The sequence below is a fragment of the Simochromis diagramma genome, unplaced genomic scaffold (assembly GCF_900408965.1).
Source record: "Simochromis diagramma unplaced genomic scaffold, fSimDia1.1 OVJJ01000524.1, whole genome shotgun sequence".
NCBI lineage: Eukaryota > Metazoa > Chordata > Actinopteri > Cichliformes > Cichlidae > Simochromis > Simochromis diagramma.
The window spans coordinates 68607-93631 of NW_024387344.1; the positions used below are offsets into that span (position 1 = coordinate 68607).

The following is a 25025-nucleotide window of genomic DNA, read 5'->3' on the forward strand; positions in this document are numbered from 1 at the left end:
TATGGAAGACTCCACAAAGCTGGGGGGACACAGGACTTGAGGACGCGGGGGCTCACCCCGCCTGGTCCACCAGACTTGCCTGAGTGGAGTCTCCTCATTTGCCTCTGAACCTGGTCATCAGTGAAAGTGTTGGGTCAGGGAGGGGTGTCAGGATTCTCACCAGAGGCAACATGTGAAGAGAGAGGCAGGTACAGCGGTGTGGCTCTGGATTTCAGGCTGACTGCAGGTGAGGTAGTAGGATGTGTGAGCTGCCCCTGCAGTGCCAAATCTGTTTTTACATGTTACATGTTTCATGCGACCAGCTGGATGATTGAAAGTCCCCCGTCTGACTTTCTGAGGTCAGCCGTCACTGTTAGTGTTTATCTCATATTATGTCACATCTAAAATCCTGTGTAAATATGAATAAATGGTGATTAAATTAAACAGATAAAATGTATTTTTCTTTTTTCCAGTGTTCACCATCACTCTGCTCTGCAGCTGGTCTCCTTTTCCACTTTGCGGTCACTTGATGTTGAAGAGGTGAGTGTGTTAGAGGAAATGTTAATGTCATGTTTAGTCTGTGTGCACTCAGAGGTCATTTGTACCTGCTGCTGCTGTGGTTGTAATGATGTAAACCCTGATTGGTTGGATAGTTTGAGTGACAGCATTTACTGAGGCAAAGTAGAACAGCTGCTGATCCTGAGCTACTCTTACAAATGGAAGATCAGTGAAGAGCTTCCCTCACACAGCATATCCTCTATTGCACATGTGTCAAAGTCAAGGCCCGCGGGCCACATCCAGCCCGGCGTACATTTATATCCGGCCCGCGAGATCATTTTATATAGATGTACTATTATTGTTATGCATGGCCCGGCGATATGAGGCGCTAAAAATGTACAAACTACAGATCCCATAATGCAGCACTGCAGCCTCCTTGCTGAACGCTAGGCTAACTGGGAACATTCCCGCGTCAATCAAGTCAAACTTTTTGCGAAGCTAGCTCCTCACAATGGTGGAGAGAAAAGTTGATTCTGAAAGCAGAGCCTTTCAGTGCCAGTGGGTGACTGAATATATGTTTACAGACATGCTGGTAAACCCGTGTGTCTTATTAGTGGAGCTATCGTGGCTGTAATTAAGGAATTTAATTTAAGACGAGACAAAACGTCAGGATAAGCTGAAAAACCTAAATGCAGAGCAGAAAATAAAGAAAGTAGAAGAATGAAGAAGAATCTGACATTTCAGCAGACGTTTTTCACCAGAGCAAAATCACAAAGTGAAGCTGTTGTGAAAGCAAGTTTTATTGTAGCAGAGGAGAAAGGCACATCAGCCCGGTACCACTCTGAAGAGCTGCATGATGGAGGTGTGCAACGTCTTGTGTCCAGACAAAACGCAGATTTTGGCAAATGTGAGCCTGAGCAGAAATACGATTGCTGATCGGGTTTGTGAGATGGCCACTGATTTAAGAACACAGTTGTGTGAAAGAAGCAAAAACTTTATTGCATACTCTCTTGCTGTGGATGAAAGTATAGACATGATGGACATTGCACAGCTGGCCATCTTCATCCGTGGAGAGGAAATATTGAACATTAAATCGATGCACAGGACAACGACAGGAAAAGACATTTTTTAAAACGTATGTCAAAGTGTAACCGACATGAAACTGCCCTGGGACAAACTTGTTGGACTTACAACAGATGGAGCGCCGGTGTTGTGCGGTGAAAAAAGCGGACTAATCAGCAGGATGCGAGTAAAGATGCAGGAGGAGAAATGTACCGGTGAGTTAACAGCATATCACTGCATCACACACCAGGGAAGGCTGTGTGGTAAAGTCCTAAAAATGGAGCATGTAATGATCACCGTAACGCAGACAGTAAATTTTGTCTGAGCTAAAAGTTTAAATCACCGTCAGTTTCAGTCTTTTATGTGGGAAATAGATTCAGAGTTTGCCGACATTCCTCATCATACAGAGGTCCGCTGGATGAGTTGGGATAAAAGTTCTCAATAGAGTTTTTGAGCTCAGCAAGGAAACCTGTCAGTTCATGGACATGGCATGTATGATGCGGTGAAGGCATTTCAAGTGACGCTGTCACAAATGCACCAGTGCAACCTGCCTCACTTTCTCTGTTGCCAAGTAATGTTGAACCAAGTCAGCGGACTTTGCTGAACTGCACCTGTGCAGGATTCAATGGCGCTGCAGTGTAATGATACACTCAAGGCAAAGTACGACACTGAATGGCCCGAAGAGTTTATTAGTTCCACTCCTGAAGCAACGCCCAGCTCCGTCTACATGCGGCTCCAACCTTGTGTTTGCTTTCATTTATTTTTTCTGGGTTTTTGGCAGCATGTTCATATTTCTAACTTGCATAATTTTGACAGGATATATTTTTATGAAGAACAAAATATTTAAAGTTAAAGTTTCTTTTTTTAAGTTTATTTAATCTGGAATAATGTTCCTGTCTGTTTTTTATTCCTATTTATGTTTAAAAAACATTGTTTTAGTGTTCAATAAATGTTTATCTTGTTTGGCCCGCGACCTAAAGTGTGCCTTGAGTTTGACACCCCTGCTCTATTGGACCTGACTGAACAGCCAGAGCCTGATGTTCACTACAGTCATGGGCAGAAGAAGCACCAGTGTCAACAATGAATCACAAAGCTGGTTTTTTTGCATATTTACATGGTGATAAAAAGTCTGTAAAGTGGTGATCTGTGTTGGGGTCCTTAATGCTGACTGAAAATAGTTTCTGACTTCTTAATGAAAAGTACCTTAAAAAACCCTTTTTTAAAATAAATATGACAGGGAGGGTTTTATGGAAATAAAGTAGATGTATTAGCTGTATCTGAAATCCTTATCAGGTGATTAATTGAATTCACCCTGTTTTGGTGAACTTTGTGTAGATTCACACTTTTATTTAAAGCCAATAAATGTTTTAATTTGACTTTATCTGCCTCTGTGTCCTGCATTTGGTTGCGCTGTCATGAAAGCGTTGGTCATTTTACAACACGAGCATTATTTTGTCTTTCCTGAAGGAATATTCAGGAAATGAGGATTAAAACGAGCGTGTCTGTTCATTTGCTTTTGATTCATGAACAGCCTGGATCAGGTCCAGACACTTTCTCCCAGTGTGTAACAGCCTCGGTGTTTCCTGAACCATTTGCCTCCAATAATCTTTGTCTTTGTTGGGCTACACTGGGAAACTCTCCACAGAGGCATTCAAAGGGAAAAAGAATCATTCTTGTCTGTGTTTCCTAATTTCTACAGTTTAGACAATTTAATCAGTTTGTCAGCAAATAAAACCTCTCATATCCATCAGAGATGCTGGCTGTAACCTCATGTTTGAGATCGTTTCTCCTCCTGATTTATAGCTGTTAAATTACTGCCTGTTCGTAGCTTGAACGAGGACCTCTCCGTCTCACAGCACCACATCGCTGGCCAAGGAGGCTCAAACTCGCTTCTACTTCCTCTGGAAATTGAGGAGAGCACGAGTCCCACCTGCCATAATGTGCTCCTTCTACTGGGAATTTTTATTTAAATATGAATAAGTGAATGAACGAGATTCACAGCTTTAGCAAGGACAAGCTTACCAAGAAACCATACTACAGAAAGAAAATCCCAAACTTTACTTATGCTTGTCCATATTTGATTCTTTGAAATATTTTCTCATTAAGTCTAAATGTTCCAGAACAGATGTGATGAGCTTTTGTTTCCTGTGGCTTTTTGCCCTCTTGTGATCGTTCTGGGTCGCTGAAGTTTTCCATCACCACCTCATCCTCAGAGTCATCCTACAACCTATAATCTAAAATTAAAGCTTATAAGAGGTTTATAAATGGATTATTTCCTCTTGGCAGAAAACACCAATAAATCAATAAAACACAAAAGTTTGTGTGTTTGTGTTTTGTTTTTCTTTATGGTCCAAGTTACTGAAGTTACTGGTGTGCAGATACTGTGTAACTTGATATATGTAAACACAGACGGTGAATTTAGACACGATAGGAAGACATGGAGACACTGATGAGCATCTCCAAGTAAAAGAACCAGTTCCTTTATTTAAAAAAGATGTTTATTTAATTTTTTATTCATTATTATTGTTGTTATTATCATTAGGCAGTAGGGTAATTTCCTCTGGAGCATCAGGTGGCCTTTTAAAGCCATTTGTAGAGACGTGCTGATCTCCTGATGACTGGTCGTTATTGGTGGTATGGCACCCGTTTAGTTGGGCTCCGGTCTCCTCGTCTCTCGTTTCTCTCCTCCGTTTCCGGCCCAAGAGGAAAGCCAAAGGACCAACGATCCCAGATGTTACAGCTGCTGTTACAAGGAATGTGATCACTGTGATCCCTGTCCTATCAGAGGACTCTGATGGCTGTGAGGACAAGAAAACAGGAACCAGACATGTTAGTGAGTGTGGTTTGTGCGAAGGTTTCAGCCAGCGTAAATTTAAACAAACCAAAAACACAATACATGTTTCTGTGCAGTTATGTTATCTACTATGCAAGGCATCAAATTCAGGTGTTGGTGGAAAGCCTGCGTGCTGTGACATCACCCCACTGTCCTCCACTCAAACACTGACTCACTGCTCCGAAGCGCTGACTGCAAATCTGGCATGGCGCCAGATTCAGATGCCCCAAACGCGCCAATAACGCGCCATCAAAGTTTGCTGTTCGGTGTGCAGCTATTTAAATGTGGTCGGTGTACTTACCGTCGGTGTGGTTGTAGGCAGAGGTGTGCTACCGGCTGCTGTGGGGAGTTGAGGGTGGACTCGCAGGCGGACAGCAGATCGGTGTCCCTCCCACTTGTCTATGTCACAGTAATAAACTCCTTCATCTTGTTGCTGGACTCCCTTTATGGTGAGGGACAGGTCTGCTTGTCGGTCCCACTCTGATGGTATCGACACCCGGCTTGTGTCAACGTCTTCCCCGTATGTGATCCCCCCTGTTTTAGCATCCAGCTGAAGCACCGCGTTTCCATTTTTCCTCCAGCGCGCAGATTTCACGGACTGGCCCGCGGTGCCGGAGCGGCACGGGAGTGTGGCATCCTCGCCCTCGGTTACATCAACTTCAGAGGGGACAAATACTTCCAGCTTGATCGCTTCCAAGTCTTTGCCGTTGCACGTAAACTCGTACAGCCCTTCGTCGTTCAGATCTGCGTTGTCCAGGATGAGAGAGAGCCCTCTTTGATTCACGCGGTGTGAATGTTGTGGTCCGGGTTTCCAGACGTTTTCCAGGGAGGCGATCAGCTCCGTGCTGGCATCATTCCTTCGTAGATTCAGTGTTCCCCGTCCCTTCAGGCACTCCTCTGACAGCAGAAACTCAACGTCATCTCCATAAGGAGCTTGGATCAACTTTCCGAAAACCTCGCTGCATAAAAACAGAAGAATGCACAAAAAGCTCAGAGCCTTCATCCTGTGAATGAGGAGGTAAAGTGTCTAGCTCGTGCGCTTTTAAATAAGGAGAATGTTACTTAGGCAGAGGCAGTAACGCCCACTGGCAGCACCGCCTACCGAAGCAGGCTTTGAAGTGTGCATTCCTGCCATCACGAATGTTTTCACTAGTCACTGAGTTACTCATACTCATACCGTAGTTTTGCCGGGGAGAGGGAAATAATGATATTTTTATGTAACAGAAGCCTCATCATAACATTACAACACACGCAGAAGCAATGACAATAATAATAATGACTGTATTACGGTCTATATTACTATATTATAGCATGTCTTCTTATTAAAACGTCTGTGTGACTTTAATCGTGAACAATATAGAGACTTTCTCTATTGTACTGTTATGTTATTCTTTAGACTACAGCTCTTTGGTCAACAGTCAATACTTGCTGTTTTTAAATGTGCTAATAAATGTTTTGACTTAACTGTGACAATCAGCTGCGTTTTACTTTAAATGCATGCAGTTTATTGTGTTTATTCACTGTAATAAAGATTATTAGTAGAAACGGGTCAAAAAAGGCAAAAGGAAGGGAAAAAGGAAAGTGACGTGCTGCGCTCCGGTTAGCTAGTTTTTATTGTTGGACGGTGAAAGTAGGGGAGCCACCAAGAGCGGAAAGAAACGTTAAAGCTCCATAAATGCATACCTTTGCCTAATAACAAAGGCATAAATGTGTTTGTCTTATCAGACTATTAAAGTACGCGAGGAGAAATACGAGCTGATTCAAGAGTAAACAAATGAGTCAAAGCCTCATAGCTTCGCCTCATTTGAACTGTAATTTACTGATGCGGTTTCACAGTTAGTCAAAATGATCAAAATCCCAGATATATTTGTCAGTTATTCTGCAGCTACAAGGTTACGTTCTTGTGTTTATTGTCAAACTAAAGCGTGAAGCTGTCATGATATACATTTCCAGGGAAAACTCGCTACTATTGTTTTATAATGTAGCTGCTGGGATCTTGTTTCAGTTGTTTCACACTTTGAATTAGAGTATTTTTTAGTCTTTACATATCAGCATAAATAGCAGTATTGTAAATTTCCCTAATATGATTTTGAGGTTGCATCGACACCTGAGGGAGCAGCTTCACCACCAGTTGGGCCTGCAATAAATAAAGAGACACTCAGCTACTGTGTGCAGATTTGAAAATAAATACTGACATTATTTTCTTTTTTAAAAATGGCCAAGACACTGGCCTGATGGTGGAATTGAACTCGGGACTGCTCCACCATACTGCACTCAAAGGATATATTTGTTTTAATTATAGATTAGGTGCTCTGTGAAGCACAGAAATGCTGTTTAACAATATTTTACATGGTTTTAACATGTTTGTAATGGCTGTCTTTCATGGAACAGGGTTGAAAATCAGTGTTTTGTGTGTTTTCTCTGGAAAAACAAGGAGTTGTTGTGGACTACAAAAATCAAAGACAAATGTAGTTCTATAAATAACGGAATAGGAATATACCATTTTGTCTTCCTCTCATAATGTGGGCAACAGGGTTGAATTAATAAGAGTTGCATTTTAGAGAACCTTTTAAGGGAATTTTACACACAAATTACAGTCTAGGGGACGTCCCCTTGACTGTAATTTGCCTGCTGTGACCACATCCACATTACACACTGACTTCATGCAGTTTATCAGTGGATTAAAGTATAATTTACTCGGTGTAACGTTATCTGCTATAAGAGACGCGACCGGCTGGTTGTTATTATTACAGAGCAATTAATTTGCTTTAACGTGAAAGAAACACACGGCTTCCTGACCCTCGTCTATTTCCTGCCTTTCTTTCCTTGTCAGGGTGAGTTGGGAACAGAGTAAGAGAAGGAAGCTGAATAAAAGTTAAATACAAATAGAAAAAAAGATTATACACCAGATTTGAGCATTAAACTAGTTAAAGAAATGGGAACGTTAGTAAGGAGTTTTCTCTTCACTCGGGATTATAGAGGACTCCACCCGGACTTCAGGTAATCGTTGTACCTCAGCTAGCTGCTCGTTAGCTTCGCTGACGGTAGCAACAACGTTCACGGTTTCTCATGAACATCCAGAAAATATTAAACTGTTGACACGTCCCACTAGTTTTGTAATTTCTTAGACAAGGTTTAACTAATGGGAAACAATGCAACTGTATTAACGTAACCAATGGAAGGACTAGGCTTATAGTAGCTTAGCATTTTAGCCTTGCTAGCATGCTAGGCTGCGCAAGCTATTAGTGTAACCGTGGTCTATTTGCCATTGTTTTGTCCTCAGTGCGACCAGAGTTCAAGTTAAGTTTATTTTGACCAATGACAATCACGAAGAGTGTTTGTATAACATTATAGTAATGAGTTATAAAGACCTACAACACGGAACCGAAAAAAGGCAGATGCGCGATACTGCCAAAAGTATTCGCTCGTCTGCCTGCTCACGCATATGGACTTGTTTGACATCCAGTCCATCTCTGTTCTGCCTGAGGCGCTTTGTAAGCTGTCAATGTGCAGCTGACTGCGTTAGGAAACCCCCTTTGTCTGTGCATAGTTGTGAACTGAGTTTTGTAACCTTGTAAACCAAAAGATGTGAAAAAGATGTGTGTGTGTGTGTGTGTGTGTGTGTGTGTGTGTGTGTAAATAAGATTTGTTTGTAAAAAAATTTTTTACACAAGTTACAAATTCTTTTTTGTTAGGGTCTGCTTACAGATACAAAGCAAAAAAACAAAAACCCAACAAACAAACTGTAAAACTCTGAGCTGTGTGTGACTTTTAACTTGTGAATTTTGAACCCAATTTTTATTTCTTTCAGCTGATTGGTCAATGTCATGTCAATCACAAATTTAACAATCCAATCAGATACCAGACGGGTTTTGGCCATAGAAGAGGTGCTTTACTGAGCTTCAGGTCCTGGAAGGGTAAAGGCCCTTTCATGTGCCAGCGTTTTCCTTCATCACCACAAAGGAAAACAGTCTGTGCGTGTCTGAGTTCTGTGAATATTTGTTGCCAGCCTGACCTGTAGTTTGATTTCTAGGGCGATCCATGTCAGTGACTCAAGAGGAAGTTGAAACTGCAGTAATAGATGCAGCGCCTTTGCATGTCAATGGTTTTTATGTAACTGAAGGATCTGTGGGAATAATGTGTGTGAACCAGTGCAGTGACAGCGAATGCAATCTTGTGGTAAAGTGTAAGGTCAGTTGTAGTGCCCAGACTGACTTTTTTATTTTTGTTATCATGACTGCCTTTATTATTACCTGCCAAGATTCAGGGTTATACTAGGACTTGGAAGGCAGATATGACAGTAAGTTAGCTCATGTTACAGCTGCTAGTGTGCCTATTGCTCGGGAGGTCAAGCAGGTTGTCTACTAATCACAGGGTTCACAAGGTTCAAGGTAGGGCTGTGCGTTATGACTAACATCCCATATCCCGATATAAGACATTTATCGTCTCGACAATGATATATATCACAAAATTTTTTACATTTCCTGTAAATTTTGTGAATCTCGGGCAACTCGACGTGCGTGAAGTGCTTTCAGTTGGGGGTTGAGTGTTTTGACCGATGGATTAAACGATACATTTTTAGATATAAGTTGTAACGGGCGCCATTTTCTTTGTGAGCATTTATTACACGGCATGTTGCGGGGAAAAGCCTGTTTTAACGTTCGAGTCTAAGGTTTACTTTATTAAGCACCTGACAGCTCTTTTTTGCTTCTCATCCTTAAACACTCTGCATACTCTTTCATGTGATTCTTGCTTAGGTGGGTGACGAGGTTTGAGTCTGAGGCGGCGACTGGTTTCCTGCATAATTTGCATAGAACAGTTTTCTGATCCGTGGCAGACTTTTCATAACCAAACCATGTTCATGCTACATGCCTCGTTTAGAAATAAGGTCCTAGATTTGTTTTGACTGCTTTATCTGTTTATCATCATTTCAGCTTATTTTGAAAAAATCTCAACAGGATCTTCTCCTTTATTGTGAAAGGTTTATGTGGAAAATAAACAAGCGGGTAGCCGAGTCCCACTAATTTGTGCAACTGAAGTAGCTTTGAGTGTTTGAAGTCATTCAATAGTATATTAACTTTGGTTTAGTGTCATTGAGCCACTGAATGAGTCCACTGAGCTTCAGCTGGCAGACGGCCTGATATTTATCTTGCACTGATCAGATCAGATCAGATATTCAGGCCTAGAGCAGGGCGATATGACCAAAAATATTTATCACGATATACATTTGAAAATTTGCAATAACGATATAACTGACAATATAATTGACACTAGACAAAATACTTTACAACTCCACAACTTTATTAGTGCAAAAAACCCCATCAATGTATTTTCACTTAAACAAGCAGCTTTTTTTATGTGCATTAAAGTTATATAAAAATTTTACAGTGCAAATTCCTTGCTGACAGTTTAACCAAAAGGCATTTCCAGTGGAAATTAGCCGACATATCCTCAGCATAACCATGTATAATATCCACAAAACTTAAAAAGAGGTTATACACACACAATACGGTAATATTATGTTGAAGCACAGTACGTATCACTCCGCGAGGCGCCTGCCTAATATAGCGGTAATGCTCCGACAATCCATCAAGTGGTGCGGGTTCGTAGCTTAGCAAAGTCGTACTAAAACATTTGACAGATTTTCGAGTGCCGTGTACATAAAATCGTTTTGAGGTCAGTAAACACAACCAGAATTCATACATAAGGCACACAGGATTATAAGGGGCACTGTCGATTTTCAGAAAAATCAAAGGATTGATTTTAAGTGTGCCGTATTTTCCAAACAACACGGTAATAACGACAGCCCGCTAGCATGCTCTACCAAAAATAGTGCTTTGTTGTGTATCTGACAGACGAAAGCTAAACCAGTTCCACACCACTGAAGTTGCAGCATTTTTACAAACCAGTTCTGGTTCATCTGTTTCATTCAGCTTTCGCCCTCATTCTCCGTCGCCGGCACGCTTTTCCCGCTATGTGCGTATGAAAACAAAGGCACTGCGCATGCGCGTTTTACCCATATTCTATGGCGATATTTCATTTTCCTATCGTTGCCCAAAATTACACCGGTATTACCGTGAACGGTATGATACAGCCCAGCCCTAGTCAGGCCTTTAAAGTAACTTCCACAGTTACTTTAAAGGAAATCCCAGATTTAGGAGCTTGGATCAACTTTCCAAATACTTGGCTTATACCAATAAAAACGGGGAAATAGCTCCAAGGATTCATCCTGAGAATGAAGGAGTAGGGCGTTTCTTTGCTCTGAAGCAGGAGGACACATATGGGCGGTGCCTTTTTGTTTTTTGTTTTTTTTGTTTTTTTCTGAACCCTGATTGGTTACTTTTCTTAACTGGTGAGTGGAAGAGAGGGGATGGGGGCTATGACACGCCCCAAAGTACAGTGTGCATATCCCTGATATCACTGTGCACCTCCTCTGGAAAGTAGATCCGGCAGGCAGATTTTCGAGTTCAGAAAAAGTGAGAGAGAGTGAACTGCAGAGGTTAAAGCAAAAAGGTTAATATGCTGATGTAAATGTGCAGGAAAACTCAGTTCACTCTGTAGTCTAAGAATAGATTGAGCTCTCAGTGCATTCAATCTGACTCAGTTTGCCCTGCCAGTTTCTGCAGCCACAGAGTGGCTCTGCCTGCATCTATTGCACAAACATCTCTATCTATGGCCATGTAAGGTAATATCATCGTCCAGGACAAAAGTGTAATCTAACTGTTAAAGAGATTCAGTTCTTAAGTGTGTGTCACTTCTTTGCACTAGCTGGCTGAACAAACCTGAAACCTCTGCGAGGTCTCGATTAGGGCTCTGTATCGTCACTGGTTTCTAGAATCGATTCGATCCACGATTTGAATCGGGGAAATTTTGCCTCAGACAGTCAGAAATATTATCATTCTGATCATTCATCAGTTCTGACACTTGTGAGACTTCATCAGAGAAAACACAGAAAAAGATGAAGGAGATTTTCCTGGCCTGGCTTTTTATAGCAGATAACCTTAACAATATTCTGTAGTAGAACAAAAACTGAAGAAAACCATTAATCAACATATGAACATTACCTGATGCTGCTGAAGTGAAGCAGAGCAAAGTTACAGAGGTTTAATTAGAGACACAGCCAAGCGTTTTGCATTTTGGCATCATTTAAAACTTTACAATTGTATTGAACAGCAGGAAAGAGGCTATCTTGTCAGAAGTCATAAAAAAACAGTTGCGGACTGTAAACAACGGTAGACTGGTGCGTGATAAGCAAGCGAATAATGCAGAAAAGAGTGTGGCGTGGGTGTGGTCGCTGGCCGGCTGCAGAGGAGGGGTGACGCAGTGAGCTCCCGGGGCGGCGCAGGGGTGGGGTGAACAGGTGTGCTGAGAAGTGAAGGTGATTGTCACTCTTTATATGTTGGCAGTGACAGTCGGAGGCGGAAGAGCGGACGTGACAGCAGAGAGCGGAGTGACTGTGTCCCAGTGAACTGAAAACTACAGTATTAATAAAAGTATTGCTGTCCTCACACCCGTGTCCTGTGGATGCTTTACAGGACAAACGTTACAGAGATTTGAGTTTCTTGAAGTACAAGGAGAGAGACCGCGAGCTCTGCATGAAGTGTGACTTTTATCGTGTATGGAAGCAAAACAGCAACAGTAAGAAGGAAATTATGACAATGTTAATGTGAAGCGTAGTTTGGATCTTCTTTTGCTGCTGGTTCAGTCCAGTTTGGTTGGAGAGAGACTGGGCAATCGAGGGCAAAAAAGACGTAAACACAAAGCGCTGACCCGCCGACACATCAGAATCAGTGAGCTGTCGGCTTTCAGCACCAACAGAGTGTCTGTGTACACGCCATCAAATGAGAAAGGAGACATCTCACTGATTGTGTTTACGTCTTTGTGTGGAATCCGTGTATCTGCTCTCATTAGCTGTTTTAGCTGTTTGGTGGTTGTTGAAATAGTTTTGTGAGCTTTAGCCTGGGATTCTGCTGTTTCTGGCAAAATACATTTATATTTAAAAATCGATTATTGAAACCCACCTCTAGTGTCTGTAAAATTTCCACTTGCTTCTTTGAGTCAGGTTTTCTGCTTCAGTCTCTGTTTGCTATCACACTGAAAGTGATTTGACACCTTCCTTTTACGACTGCTTCAGTCAGAGACAATGATAGAGGTCAGTAAAGAATATAAAAAAATACAAAAGCAAAAACCGCACTGATGCTGATAAGGGAGTTAAGTGTCATTGAGGAGTGCTGCAGAAGTTCAGTGGTGTGTGCAATCTCTTACTCAGACTATTCATGTGTGAAGGAAGTGTTATCATCAGTCAGTGACAGCATTCACTTTGCTCTGTCACCACGTAACCACATCCCTGTAATCAAAACAGTGTAAACCATGCTTCAGGTTCCAGCCTGCCTCGAAGACAAGTGTGAGCCAGTGCACGTGACTGACACCATCAAATATATTTAACCAGTTACTCCACTCATTTTACACTCATGCATCGTTCATATGCTTTGTGTTACACTCACCAGTTCTGTAGTAAATCCCACACAGTCAGTCTATAAAGACTGGAAAGCTCTTGTTAGTGTGTCTGATGTTGTTAATTAGAGAAATCCAATCAGCTACTTGAATCTTTAGTTTTCATCTCAGAAAATTGACAACATCATTTTAGGCTTAGAAAGCTACAATTTTACTGCAGAATTTCAAACAGTGCAACAGCTTTAACTTTCTCAGGAAGTTCTTTGAGAATTTTTTTTTCTTTTTTTCTTTATTTCTAAATTTCTTTGTTTCACTTTTAACCAAAAAATGTGCAGTTGAAACATGAAACACAGGTTGATTGGCACAATTCTATCAATGCAGTGTCAATGCAGTCTATAGATATGAATCACACAGTTTGGACATTACATTACATTAACATAAAATTGGTAAAATTTAGTGACATTTTGGACGTTCTCTAAGAGCTGTACAGTTCACTTCAGTCTATTTATGCATGAAGGCTTCATTACCTCTTTGTTGTGTGCTGGCACATACTGTGCATTCACACACAGTTAAAATGTGGTTTTATTTGCATAAACTGCTGAGGAGCATCAGTTCATTCAAGTACAAGTAAACACAAAACCCCATTTGAGTTTTGATCTGATGCTGCCTGCCTCATGAACTGATGTTAGTTTCTCAGCAGCCTGACATCAGCTGAGGATGATCCTCCTATTATTAACATAAAGGACGGGTACTTGATTATTTGACAAGTGAGTGACAAAAGCAAGGTTGAGAAACGGGTTGGTTTACTCTGTATACCTCTGTATACCTATATATAGATATACAGAGGTGGAGAGAGTATATAAAAAAAAATGTGACTAATTAGTTTCTGTGTGTGTCTCAGGGTGATGGAGAGCTCCTCCTTAATAAACCTGCAGAGCAGTGAGGACGTCCAGCTTCAGGACCTCCTGGTAGGAGTTCATGGAGGACTTCAGCTTCTTGCAGCTGCTCCTGCTGATAGACGTCATTGCTGTCTTCTCCCTCTGCACTGGCTGCTACGTCTTCTTTGTTTCTGCTTTCCTCTTTGTCATGACTGTGAATCAGGCAGCTGTGCTGAAAATATGATTGTTCTCCTTATAATAAAAGCTGGAAGCTGAAAATCCTGCCTGTGCTGAGACATTTTTTTCATGCACGATCTTCACAGAAATAAACAGCACAGGACAAAGGAAACTGTGGGTGACGTCATCTTTAGTTCATTAAAAAATATTAAAGAGTCTTAATTTGAAGTTATTATTTTCTAAATTGAGTCCAAATGAGTGTGGATCATCACATACATACTATTGAACCAAACAGCCCAAAATGTGTCATCATTATTACTATTTTTAATATTATTTATCAGTAATATGGACAGAGTAATGTTTTGGCACCTGCATTATTCTCATTTTCATTATCAGACTTTGTTTTGTTGTTGGCTGATTGTTGTAAACTTGTTATAACAGAGGGAAGGTCATTCTGGGCAGCAGAAATGTGGAAACGTGAAAAATGGAAAAACGCTGTTGACAGTAATTTATTAAAGTATCAGATTCATTCATTAAGGTCTGTTCTGGGTTGTTGGGGCCACTTTTTCTTCTCCTGTACAGTCTGTCTGCCTCTCTGTCCTTGGCAGGTGATTCGTTCAAGCACCCTGTGACTTCTGTGCTTTATAGGATTCCTGTCTGTCTGGACTTTGTTCAGAGTTTGTGCCTTTTTAAAAGAACGAACAGCTCATTTGACCTGCAGTGCCCTGCATTTATGTTGTCTGTCCATTACACCTCATGACAGACATTGTTAAGTCGAAATAAAGTTTGAAATACTTGAAAGGTGCACTTTGCCTCCACAAACAGTAAAGTGAGTAAAGTGAAGAGTTAAAGTGAGATTTTGTAGGTGCTGACTGTATACTGTTCACACCGTCTTTATACCAGAAACTTCAGCCTGTATAAAGGTTGAATTGGTTTAAGCCTCATCACTGACCATGAGCAGCGTCTCCACTGTGCAACAGTGTAAAACGGTGCTTTACTGTAAATTCACCACAGTTTGCCAGATTAACCTGTAACTGCTTGTATTTGAATAACAAAGTATACATACCTCAGTTTGTTTTGAAAACGTTTCACGATATAAAAAAAACACAACTTCCCATCATATCGATCCAGTATCTGAATTTAAATAAAATGAGGATTTTCCAGGTAAACTTTAAATTTCTAGTTAATCAAATACTCCTGAGCAGTGCTCATCTAAATAACCTCTGTTCTCCTGTCCTTGTCTTTCTCCGTCTGAGTGAAGTTCTCTCGCACTCTTTCCTCAATTTGTCGGTGTTTGTTGAGCTGATAGAAACTTCTCATTTAAAATTAGCTGCCACTTACAAAAGGTTACTCCCTTTATGCTCGCTCCTTCTCTGGTTATCGATGGTTACACCTTGGTGCAGTAAAGAGGATGTATCTTAAGACGGCTGATTAATTTGTTTTATCAAGTCATCTACAAAATTAATTTTTATAGAGTATAGGAGCCGTGGCAGTTCGTCTGGAAACAACAACTGCAATCTGCACATTTCGACTTTAAAAAAACAACCTGAAATACAATTTCTACTTTATTCTCAAAATTATCATTTTATTTTTCGTGTTGAATTGTTACTTGATGAAGGCTCCATGAAGAGCACGGGAACACTGGTGTTAGCAGAAGGACTGCATGTAGACTGAAGAATATTTATTATGAATTATTAAAGTAATTATTAATTACTCAGACATTCATTGAATAGTTTATTTAGTGACAGTCTGTATAAATATACATGCAGTTGGATAAAATGTTAAATAAAAAAAGGCTTATTAATGGAATGTTTAAAAAAAAATTCAAACTTGAAGATTAAATGAACGGAATAAAATACATATTAATATGAATTCCCTTTCCTGCATCCTCAAACACATTCAGAGGGTATGCTTTTAGACGCTGAAAATATGCAGCTAGCAGTAATATATTTAACCGGTTGCAGCAACTAATGAGCGCAGGAGCAGGAAGGTAACGCATCTGCGCTGGGTGGTTCACCAGCATCCAGCACAAGGCCGACACTTCAAATCTTCTCCTCCACAGGACTGACGGGAATCAAAACTTCTCCAGGCTGGCAGTCCAAATTCCTCTACTGCTGGCAGCTACTCGCGTTTCTTGTCGATGTTCGGCTGGAGTTTCTGTGTCGGCTCCAGAGAAAAGGGGGCATAAAATAATTATCTGAATTCCGGGGGCAAGACACATGTTGATAAAAGCTCCTTGGTGCTGTGTCCAAATATAACCATTACCCCTACCATACACATACTCTGAATCTGCTCACGAGGCCTCGGTCTCTCGTTCGCTTTTTATGGGCTCAAAATGTGGTCATAAATATTTTGTACTTGTAAAAAAGATTTGTATGTGTAAAAAAGATTTGTGTGTGCGTAAAAAAGATTTGTATGTGTAAAAAGAATTTGTGTGTGCTTAAAAAAGATTTGTATGTGTAAAAAAAGATTTGTATGTGCGTAAAATAGATTTGTATGTGTAAAAAAGATTTGTGTGTGCGTAAAAAAGATTTGTATGTGTAAAAAAGATTTGTGTGTGGACTTAGAAAAAACCCCCCTGCAAGTTACAAGTACGGATTTTTGACCCTATTTTTCTTTCTTTCATCTGATTGGTCAATGTCATGTCAATCACAAATGTAACAATCCAATCAGAGAACAGATGGGTTTGGCTGTCGGAGGGGCGCTGTTTTGAACTGCAGGTCCTTGAAGGGTGATACAGTTTGAAGCTGGAGGATCGCTATATAAATATCCGATAGCAGCTAGGTCCCCTAACTTTCAGTAGCTGTTGAAAGGATAAAGTTGTGGTATATCAGTGGTTAGAAATAACATTATTACTTTAGGATTAGTTTAACACAAAGTCAGGGCTGACCCAGGAACATTGCTATGAGTCACAGTGCGCAGCATAAAAGTCCTTTCACATCGGATGCAGGATACGCTGCTAATGCTAACTAAAAGCAAAGGATCCAGAATTTGTTACGCTGGCTGCTGGGCTCTGTGGGTTTTTGCAGCAGCTCTACCTGTACTAGATGCACCTGCTCCTTGTCTTTTCTATCTCTGACTTTATGTCCTCTACAAGAGTTTGGTTTTTTTTGCTAGTTCTTCAAATGTTCAATAAAAACATGTATGCTAATTCATAACGAAGAAAGCTTTGTAATGAAGACTGTCATTTCCAAAACACTGCCCGCCCCCACCCCGCGGTCCGCAGCGCTGTTGAAAAGGCTGTGGAAGTCCCTGCATTAAACATGTAGTCCTGTGACACAAAAATCACCAAACTCGGACGACCACAGACTGTTTTCCTTCTTGGTGATGAAGGAAAACGCTGGGTTGGCATGTAAAAGGGCATTTATTCCCTTCAAAGACCTGCAGTTCAAAAAAAGCGCCCCTCAACAGCCAAACCCATCTGTTCTCTGATTGGATTGTTACATTTGTGATTGACATGACATTGACCAATCAGATGAAAGGAAGAAAAATAGGGTCAAAAATCCGTACTTGTAACTTGCAGGGGTTTTTTTTCTAAGTCCACACACAAATCTTTTTTACGCACACACAAATCTTTTTTACACACACACAAATCTTTTTTACGCACACACAAATCTTTTTTACACATACAAATCTTTTTTACGCACACACAAATTCTTTTTACACATACAAATCTTTTTTACGCACACACAAATCTTTTTTACACACACAAATCTTTTTTACAAGTACAAAATATTTATGACCACATTTTGAGCCCATAGGCTTTTCTCCTCCGTGCTCGTGTGTGCAGGCTTACACAGCACCCACCCTCCCCCCAGCTAAACAGCCAATCACTGTTAGTATGCAAATGAGCCGGTTGTCAGCTTTCTCAGTTATGAAAAATGAAACAGCAAATCTCCGTCGTCAAAATCACAGCGACTCGTCAGATAATTAACAACTAAAAAATACATCTATATTTGTACAGTCAGTGGGAGACTATCCATTGTTCTTCTCACAGTTTCTTTAAGCCTGTCTGCTGCACAGAGCCAACTGGAGGACCTGTGTCTGTCCCGCACACTCTGCAAATAACGCCATACTGTTCTCCTCGTTAGATTTACTGATGTAAGCTCAGCGATTTTAGTAAAGCTTGTTCGCTTTTGTTACATAAAAGAAAAAGGATTTTGCATCTTGCCCCGTGCAGTCTAAAGGCCTTTAACAAAATCGCAAAAAACACAATACTCAAAACATGTTTCAGAAATGTAGACTTGAAGATTAAACTGAATAAAATGCAAATCAATATGAATTCCTTATACTAAACTTCATAAAACCGATTCAGAGATTAACGTGTGGCAACACACACACACACACACACACACACACACACACACACACACACACACACACACACACACACACACACACACACACACACAACATCCCTTGTTTCGGCATATTCCAGACAGACACCCAAGAAATTACGTGTCACGACGCCTCAAGGTCATCGTGCTCTAAGCATAAAGAAAATATATATTAAGTGTTTGTAGATGGGGGCCGTGTTAGTAGTTTGGCTTGAAAGGGCGACTGCATTCTCCACATTCCATCTTACTACTATTTCGATTTTAATTGCAAAACGGATACAGGTTTTTTTTTTTTTTTTTTTTTTATGTAGGCCTATTTGTGGCACTGATACTCCCTCATACTGGTCTAATGTCAAATCCGGCTCTAAAAAGAGAGGATATGGCTACTCGCCTCTGTCAGTGCGCCCCAGGGTGGCTGTGGTTACAATGTAGCTTGCCATCACCAGTGTGTGAATGTGTGTGTGAATGGATGTGTAAAGCGCTTTGGGGTCCTTAGGGACTAGTAAGGCGCTATATAAATACAGGCCATTTACCATTTTACTTACCGATGCTCTCTTGTTGACCTTCAGCCTCACGACAGGAGACACCCCTCATTTTTTCACGTCCTCAATCTTCTTTCTTAACCTGTTTCACTGTTAAAAAAAAACTTCCATCACCGACCCAGTCAGGTGACACAGAGAATCGGCCATCAATTCAGTTTCTTTCGTCTTCGTAGGAATTTCGCTCAACTACAACCTGCGTTTTTTTTTTCTCCCACCTTGCAGACACAGATTTATTGGTTATTGGAAAGTAACACGGTAATGCAGATTGTCCTTCTTCCACAGTTACTTTAAAGAAATCCCCAGATTTAGGAGCTTGGATCAAATTTCCAAATACTTCTTGGCTGATAAAAATAAGAACGGGGAAATAGCTCCAAGGATGCATCCTGAGAATGAAGGAGTGGAGTGTTTCTTTCACCATCATCCCCTCAAACTTGCCACGAAGCTCGTCGACCTTGGGCTGGGAACACAATATTAAACCATATTAAAATAGCAGACCACACTCTTTAACTATACAGCTGTGCTCACAAATGACCCACTGGGTCACATTAAGGTCTGATCTGCTGTTCTCACTACTTGCTTTGTGTTTTGGTCCAAAGCCGAGCTCGGCTCTAAGCTGGTTTACATGTTTCATTCTTGCAGTTTCATCAGGTCCTGTTTGTGTTGTTCCTCATTTCAGTTTTCCGACAAACACTTCAGATTCACACAAGTTTGTTTGTTGCAGGAGTTTCGATCTGAATCCTGACCCCCTCTTTGTGCTTCTGTGACTTGTGGGGCCATAAATCGGTCACCATGGTGAACAACTGGAGGATGAAAGTCCCCCGTCTGACTTTCTGAGGTCAGCCGTCACTGTTAATGTTTATCTCATATTATGTCACATCTAAAATCCTGTGTAAATATGAATAAATGGGGATTAAATTAAACAGATAAAATGTATTTTTCTTTTTTCCAGTGTTCACCATCACTCTGCTCTGCAGCTGGTCTCCTTTTCCACTTTGCGGTCACTTGATGTTGAAGAGGTGAGTGTGTTAGAGGAAATGTTAATGTCATGTTTAGTCTGTATGCACTCAGAGGTCATTTGTACCTGCCGCCGCTGCTGCTGCTGCTGCTGCTGCTGCTGCTGCTGTGGTTGTAATGATGTAAACCCTGATTGGTTGGATAGTTTGAGTGACAGCATTTACTGAGGCAAAGCAGAACAGCTGCTGATCCTGAGCTACTCTTACAAATGGAAGATCAGTGAAGAGCTTCCCTCACACAGCATATCCTCTATTGCACATGTGTCAAAGTCAAGGCCCGCGGGCCACATCCAGCCCGGCGTACATTTATATCCGGCCCGCGAGATCATTTTATATAGACGTACTATTATTGTTATGCATGGCCCGGCGATATGAGGCGCTAAAAATGTACAAACTACAGATCCCATAATGCAGCACTGCAGCCTCCTTGCTGAACGCTAGGCTAACTGGGAACATTCCCGCATCAATCAAGTCAAACTTTTTGCGAAGCTAGCTCCTCACAATGGTGGAGAGAAAAGTTGATTCTGAAAGCAGAGCCTTTCAGTGCCAGTGGGTGACTGAATATATGTTTACAGACATGCTGGTAAACCCGTGTGTCTTATTAGTGGAGCTATCGTGGCTGTAATTAAGGAATTTAATTTAAGACGAGACAAAACGTCAGGATAAGCTGAAAAACCTAAATGCAGAGCAGAAAATAAAGAAAGTAGAAGAATGAAGAAGAATCTGACATTTCAGCAGACGTTTTTCACCAGAGCAAAATCACAAAGTGAAGCTGTTGTGAAAGCAAGTTTTATTGTAGCAGAGGAGAAAGGCACATCAGCCCGGTACCACTCTGAAGAGCTGCATGATGGAGGTGTGTGACGTTTTGTGTCCAGACAAAACGCAGATTTTGGCAAATGTGAGCCTGAGCAGAAATACGATTGCTGATCGGGTTTGTGAGATGGCCACTGATTTAAGAACACAGTTGTGTGAAAGAAGCAAAAACTTTATTGCATACTCTCTTGCTGTGGATGAAAGTATAGACATGATGGACATTGCACAGCTGGCCATCTTCATCCGTGGAGAGGAAATATTGAACATTAAATCGATGCACGGGACAACGACAGGGAAAGACATTTTTTAAAACGTATGTCAAAGTGTAACCGACATGAAACTGCCCTGGGACAAACTTGTTGGACTTACAACAGATGGAGCGCCGGTGTTGTGCGGTGAAAAAAGCGGACTAGTCAGCAGGATGCGAGTAAAGATGCAGGAGGAGAAATGTACCGGTGAGTTAATAGCATATCACTGCATCACACACCAGGGAAGGCTGTGTGGTAAAGTCCTAAAAATGGAGCATGTAATGATCACCGTAACGCAAACCGTAAATTTTGTCTGAGCTAAAAGTTTAAATCACCGTCAATTTCAGTCTTTTATGTGGGAAATAGATTCAGAGTTTGCCGACATTCCTCTCATATAGAGGTCCGCTGGCTGAGTTGGGATAAAAGTTCTCAATAGAGTTTTTGAGCTCAGCAAGGAAACCTGTCAGTTCATGGACATGGCATGTATGATGCGGTGAAGGCATTTCAAGTGATGCTGTCACAAATGCACCAGTGCAACCTGCCTCACTTTCCCTGTTGCCAAGTAATGTTGAACCAAGTCAGCGGACTTTGCTGAACTGCACCTGTGCAGGATTCAGATGGAGCTGCAGTGTAATGGTACACTCAAGGCAAAGTACGACACTGAATGGCCCGAAGAGTTTATTAGTTCCACTCCTGAAGCAACGCCCAGCTCCGTCTACATGCGGCTCCAACCTTGTGTTTGCTTTCATTTATTTTTTCTGGGTTTTTGGCAGCATGTTCATATTTCTAACTTGCATAATTTTGACAGGATATATTTTTATGAAGAACAAAATATTTAAAGTTAAAGTTTCTTTTTTTAAGTTTATTTAATCTGGAATAATGTTCCTGTCTGTTTTTATTCCTATTTATGTTTAAAAAACATTGTTTTAGTGTTCAATAAATGTTTATCTTGTTTGGCCCGCGACCTAAAGTGTGCCTTGAGTTTGACACCCCTGCTCTATTGGACCTGACTGAACAGCCAGAGCCTGATGTTCACTACAGTCATGGGCAGAAGAAGCACCAGTGTCAACAATGAATCACAAAGCTGGTTTTTTTGCATATTTACATGGTGATAAAAAGTCTGTAAAGTGGTGATCTGTGTTGGGGTCCTTAATGCTGACTGAAAATAGTTTCTGACTTCTTAATGAAAAGTACCTTAAAAAACCCTTTTTTAAAATAAATATGACAGGGAGGGTTTTATGGAAATAAAGTAGCTGTATTATTTAGCTGTATCTGAAAATCCTTATCAGGTGATTAATTGAATTCACCCTGTTTTGGTGAACTTTGTGTAGATTCACACTTTTATTTAAAGCCAATAAATGTTTTAATTTGACTTTATCTGCCTCTGTGTCCTGCATTTGGTTGCGCTGTCATGAAAGCGTTGGTCATTTTACAACACGAGCATTATTTTGTCTTTCCTGAAGGAATATTCAGGAAATGAGGATTAAAACGAGCGTGTCTGTTCATTTGCTTTTGATTCATGAACAGCCTGGATCAGGTCCAGACACTTTCTCCCAGTGTGTAACAGCCTCGGTGTTTCCTGAACCATTTGCCTCCAATAACCTTTGTCTTTGTTGGGCTACACTGGGAAACTCTCCACAGAGGCATTCAAAGGGAAAAAGAATCATTCTTGTCTGTGTTTCCTAATTTCTACAGTTTAGACAATTTAATCAGTTTGTCAGCAAATAAAACCTCTTATATCCATCAGAGATGCTGGCTGTAACCTCATGTTTGAGATCGTTTCTCCTCCTGATTTATAGCTGTTAAATTACTGCCTGTTCGTAGCTTGAACGAGGACCTCTCCGTCTCACAGCACCACATCGCTGGCCAAGGAGGCTCAAACTCGCTTCTACTTCCTCTGGAAATTGAGGAGAGCACGAGTCCCACCTGCCATAATGTGCTCCTTCTACTGGGAATTTTTATTTAAATATGAATAAGTGAATGAACGAGATTCACAGCTTTAGCAAGGACAAGCTTACCAAGAAACCATACTACAGAAAGAAAATCCCAAACTTTACTTATGCTTGTCCATATTTGATTCTTTGAAATATTTTCTCATTAAGTCTAAATGTTCCAGAACAGATGCGATGAGCTTTTGTTTCCTGTGGCTTTTTGCCCTCTTGTGATCGTTCTGGGTCGCTGAAGTTTTCCATCACCACCTCATCCTCAGAGTCATCCTACAACCTATAATCTAAAATTAAAGCTTATAAGAGGTTTATAAATGGATTATTTCCTCTTGGCAGAAAACACCAATAAATCAATAAAACACAAAAGTTTGTGTGTTTGTGTTTTGTTTTTCTTTATGGTCCAAGTTACTGAAGTTACTGGTGTGCAGATACTGTGTAACTTGATATATGTAAACACAGACGGTGAATTTAGACACGATAGGAAGACATGGAGACACTGATGAGCATCTCCAAGTAAAAGAACCAGTTCCTTTATTTAAAAAAGATGTTTATTTAATTTTTTATTCATTATTATTCTTGTTATTATCATTAGGCAGTAGGGTAATTTCCTCTGGAGCATCAGGTGGCCTTTTAAAGCCATTTGTAGAGACGTGCTGATCTCCTGATGACTGGTCGTTATTGGTGGTATGGCACCCGTTTAGTTGGGCTCCGGTCTCCTCGTCTCTCGTTTCTCTCCTCCGTTTCCGGCCCAAGAGGAAAGCCAGAGGACCAACGATCCCAGATGTTACAGCTGCTGTTACAAGGAATGTGATCACTGTGATCCCTGTCCTATCAGAGGACTCTGATGGCTGTGAGGACAAGAAAACAGGAACCAGACATGTTAGTGAGTGTGGTTTGTGCGAAGGTTTCAGCCAGCGTAAATTTAAACAAACCAAAAACACAAATGTTTCTGTGCAGTTATGTTATCTACTATGCAAGGCATCAAATTCAGGTGTTGGTGGAAAGCCTGCGTGCTGTGACATCACCCCACTGTCCTCCACTCAAACACTGACTCACTGCTCCGAAGCGCTGACTGCAAATCTGGCATGGCGCCAGATTCAGATGCCCCAAACGCGCCAATAACGCGCCATCAAAGTTTGCTGTTCAGTGTGCAGCTATTTAAATGTGGTCGGTGTACTTACCGTCGGTGTGGTTGTAGGCAGAGGTGTGCTACCGGCTGCTGTGGGGAGTTGAGGGTGGACTCGCAGGCGGACAGCATATCGGTGTCTCTCCCACTTGTCTATGTCACAGTAATAAACTCCTTCATCTTGTTGCTGGACTCCCTTTATGGTGAGGGACAGGTCTGCTTGTCGGTCCCACTCTGATGGTATCGACACCCGGCTTGTGTCAACGTCTTCCCCGTATGTGATCCCCCCTGTTTTAGCATCCAGCTGAAGCACCGCGTTTCCATTTTTCCTCCAGCGCGCAGATTTCACGGACTGGCCCGCGGTGCCGGAGCGGCACGGGAGTGTGGCATCCTCGCCCTCGGTTACATCAACTTCAGAGGGGACAAATACTTCCAGCTTGATCGCTTCCAAGTCTTTGCCGTTGCACGTAAACTCGTACAGCCCTTCGTCGTTCAGATCTGCGTTGTCCAGGATGAGAGAGAGCCCTCTTTGATTCACGCGGTGTGAATGTTGTGGTCCGGGTTTCCAGACGTTTTCCAGGGAGGCGATCAGCTCCGTGCTGGCATCATTCCTTCGTAGATTCAGTGTTCCCCGTCCCTTCAGGCACTCCTCTGACAGCAGAAACTCAACGTCATCTCCATAAGGAGCTTGGATCAACTTTCCGAAAACCTCGCTGCATAAAAATAGAAGAATGCACAAAAAGCTCAGAGCCTTCATCCTGTGAATGAGGAGGTAAAGTGTCTAGCTCGTGCGCTTTTAAATAAGGAGAATGTTACTTAGGCAGAGGCAGTAACGCCCACTGGCAGCACCGCCTACCGAAGCAGGCTTTGAAGTGTGCATTCCTGCCATCACGAATGTTTTCACTAGTCACTGAGTTACTCATACTCATACCGTAGTTTTGCCGGGGAGAGGGAAATAATGATATTTTTATGTAACAGAAGCCTCATCATAACATTACAACACACGCAGAAGCAATGACAATAATAATAATGACTGTATTACGGTCTATATTACTATATTATAGCATGTCTTCTTATTAAAACGTCTGTGTGACTTTAATCGTGAACAATATAGAGACT

At 41.3% G+C, this 25025-nt stretch overlaps 2 protein-coding genes across 2 annotated transcripts; both read right to left on the reverse strand.

Annotated features, from left to right (window-relative positions):
- Positions 1-3923: 3923 nt before the first annotated feature.
- Positions 3924-5383, reverse strand: LOC120718249. Its single transcript, XM_040006686.1, has 2 exons — positions 4674-5383; positions 3924-4337 (listed from the first exon to the last, which is right to left on the reverse strand). Exons 1-2 carry the CDS (start codon positions 5373-5375, stop codon positions 4050-4052), a joined length of 990 nt encoding a protein of 329 aa, XP_039862620.1. The 5' UTR covers positions 5376-5383; the 3' UTR covers positions 3924-4049.
- A 17957-nt stretch (positions 5384-23340) lies between these two features.
- On the reverse strand, positions 23341-24809 carry LOC120718254. The gene is made up of 2 exons (XM_040006692.1): positions 23962-24809; positions 23341-23628 (listed from the first exon to the last, which is right to left on the reverse strand). Exons 1-2 carry the CDS (start codon positions 24661-24663, stop codon positions 23341-23343), a joined length of 990 nt encoding a protein of 329 aa, XP_039862626.1. The 5' UTR covers positions 24664-24809.
- Positions 24810-25025: the final 216 nt, after the last annotated feature.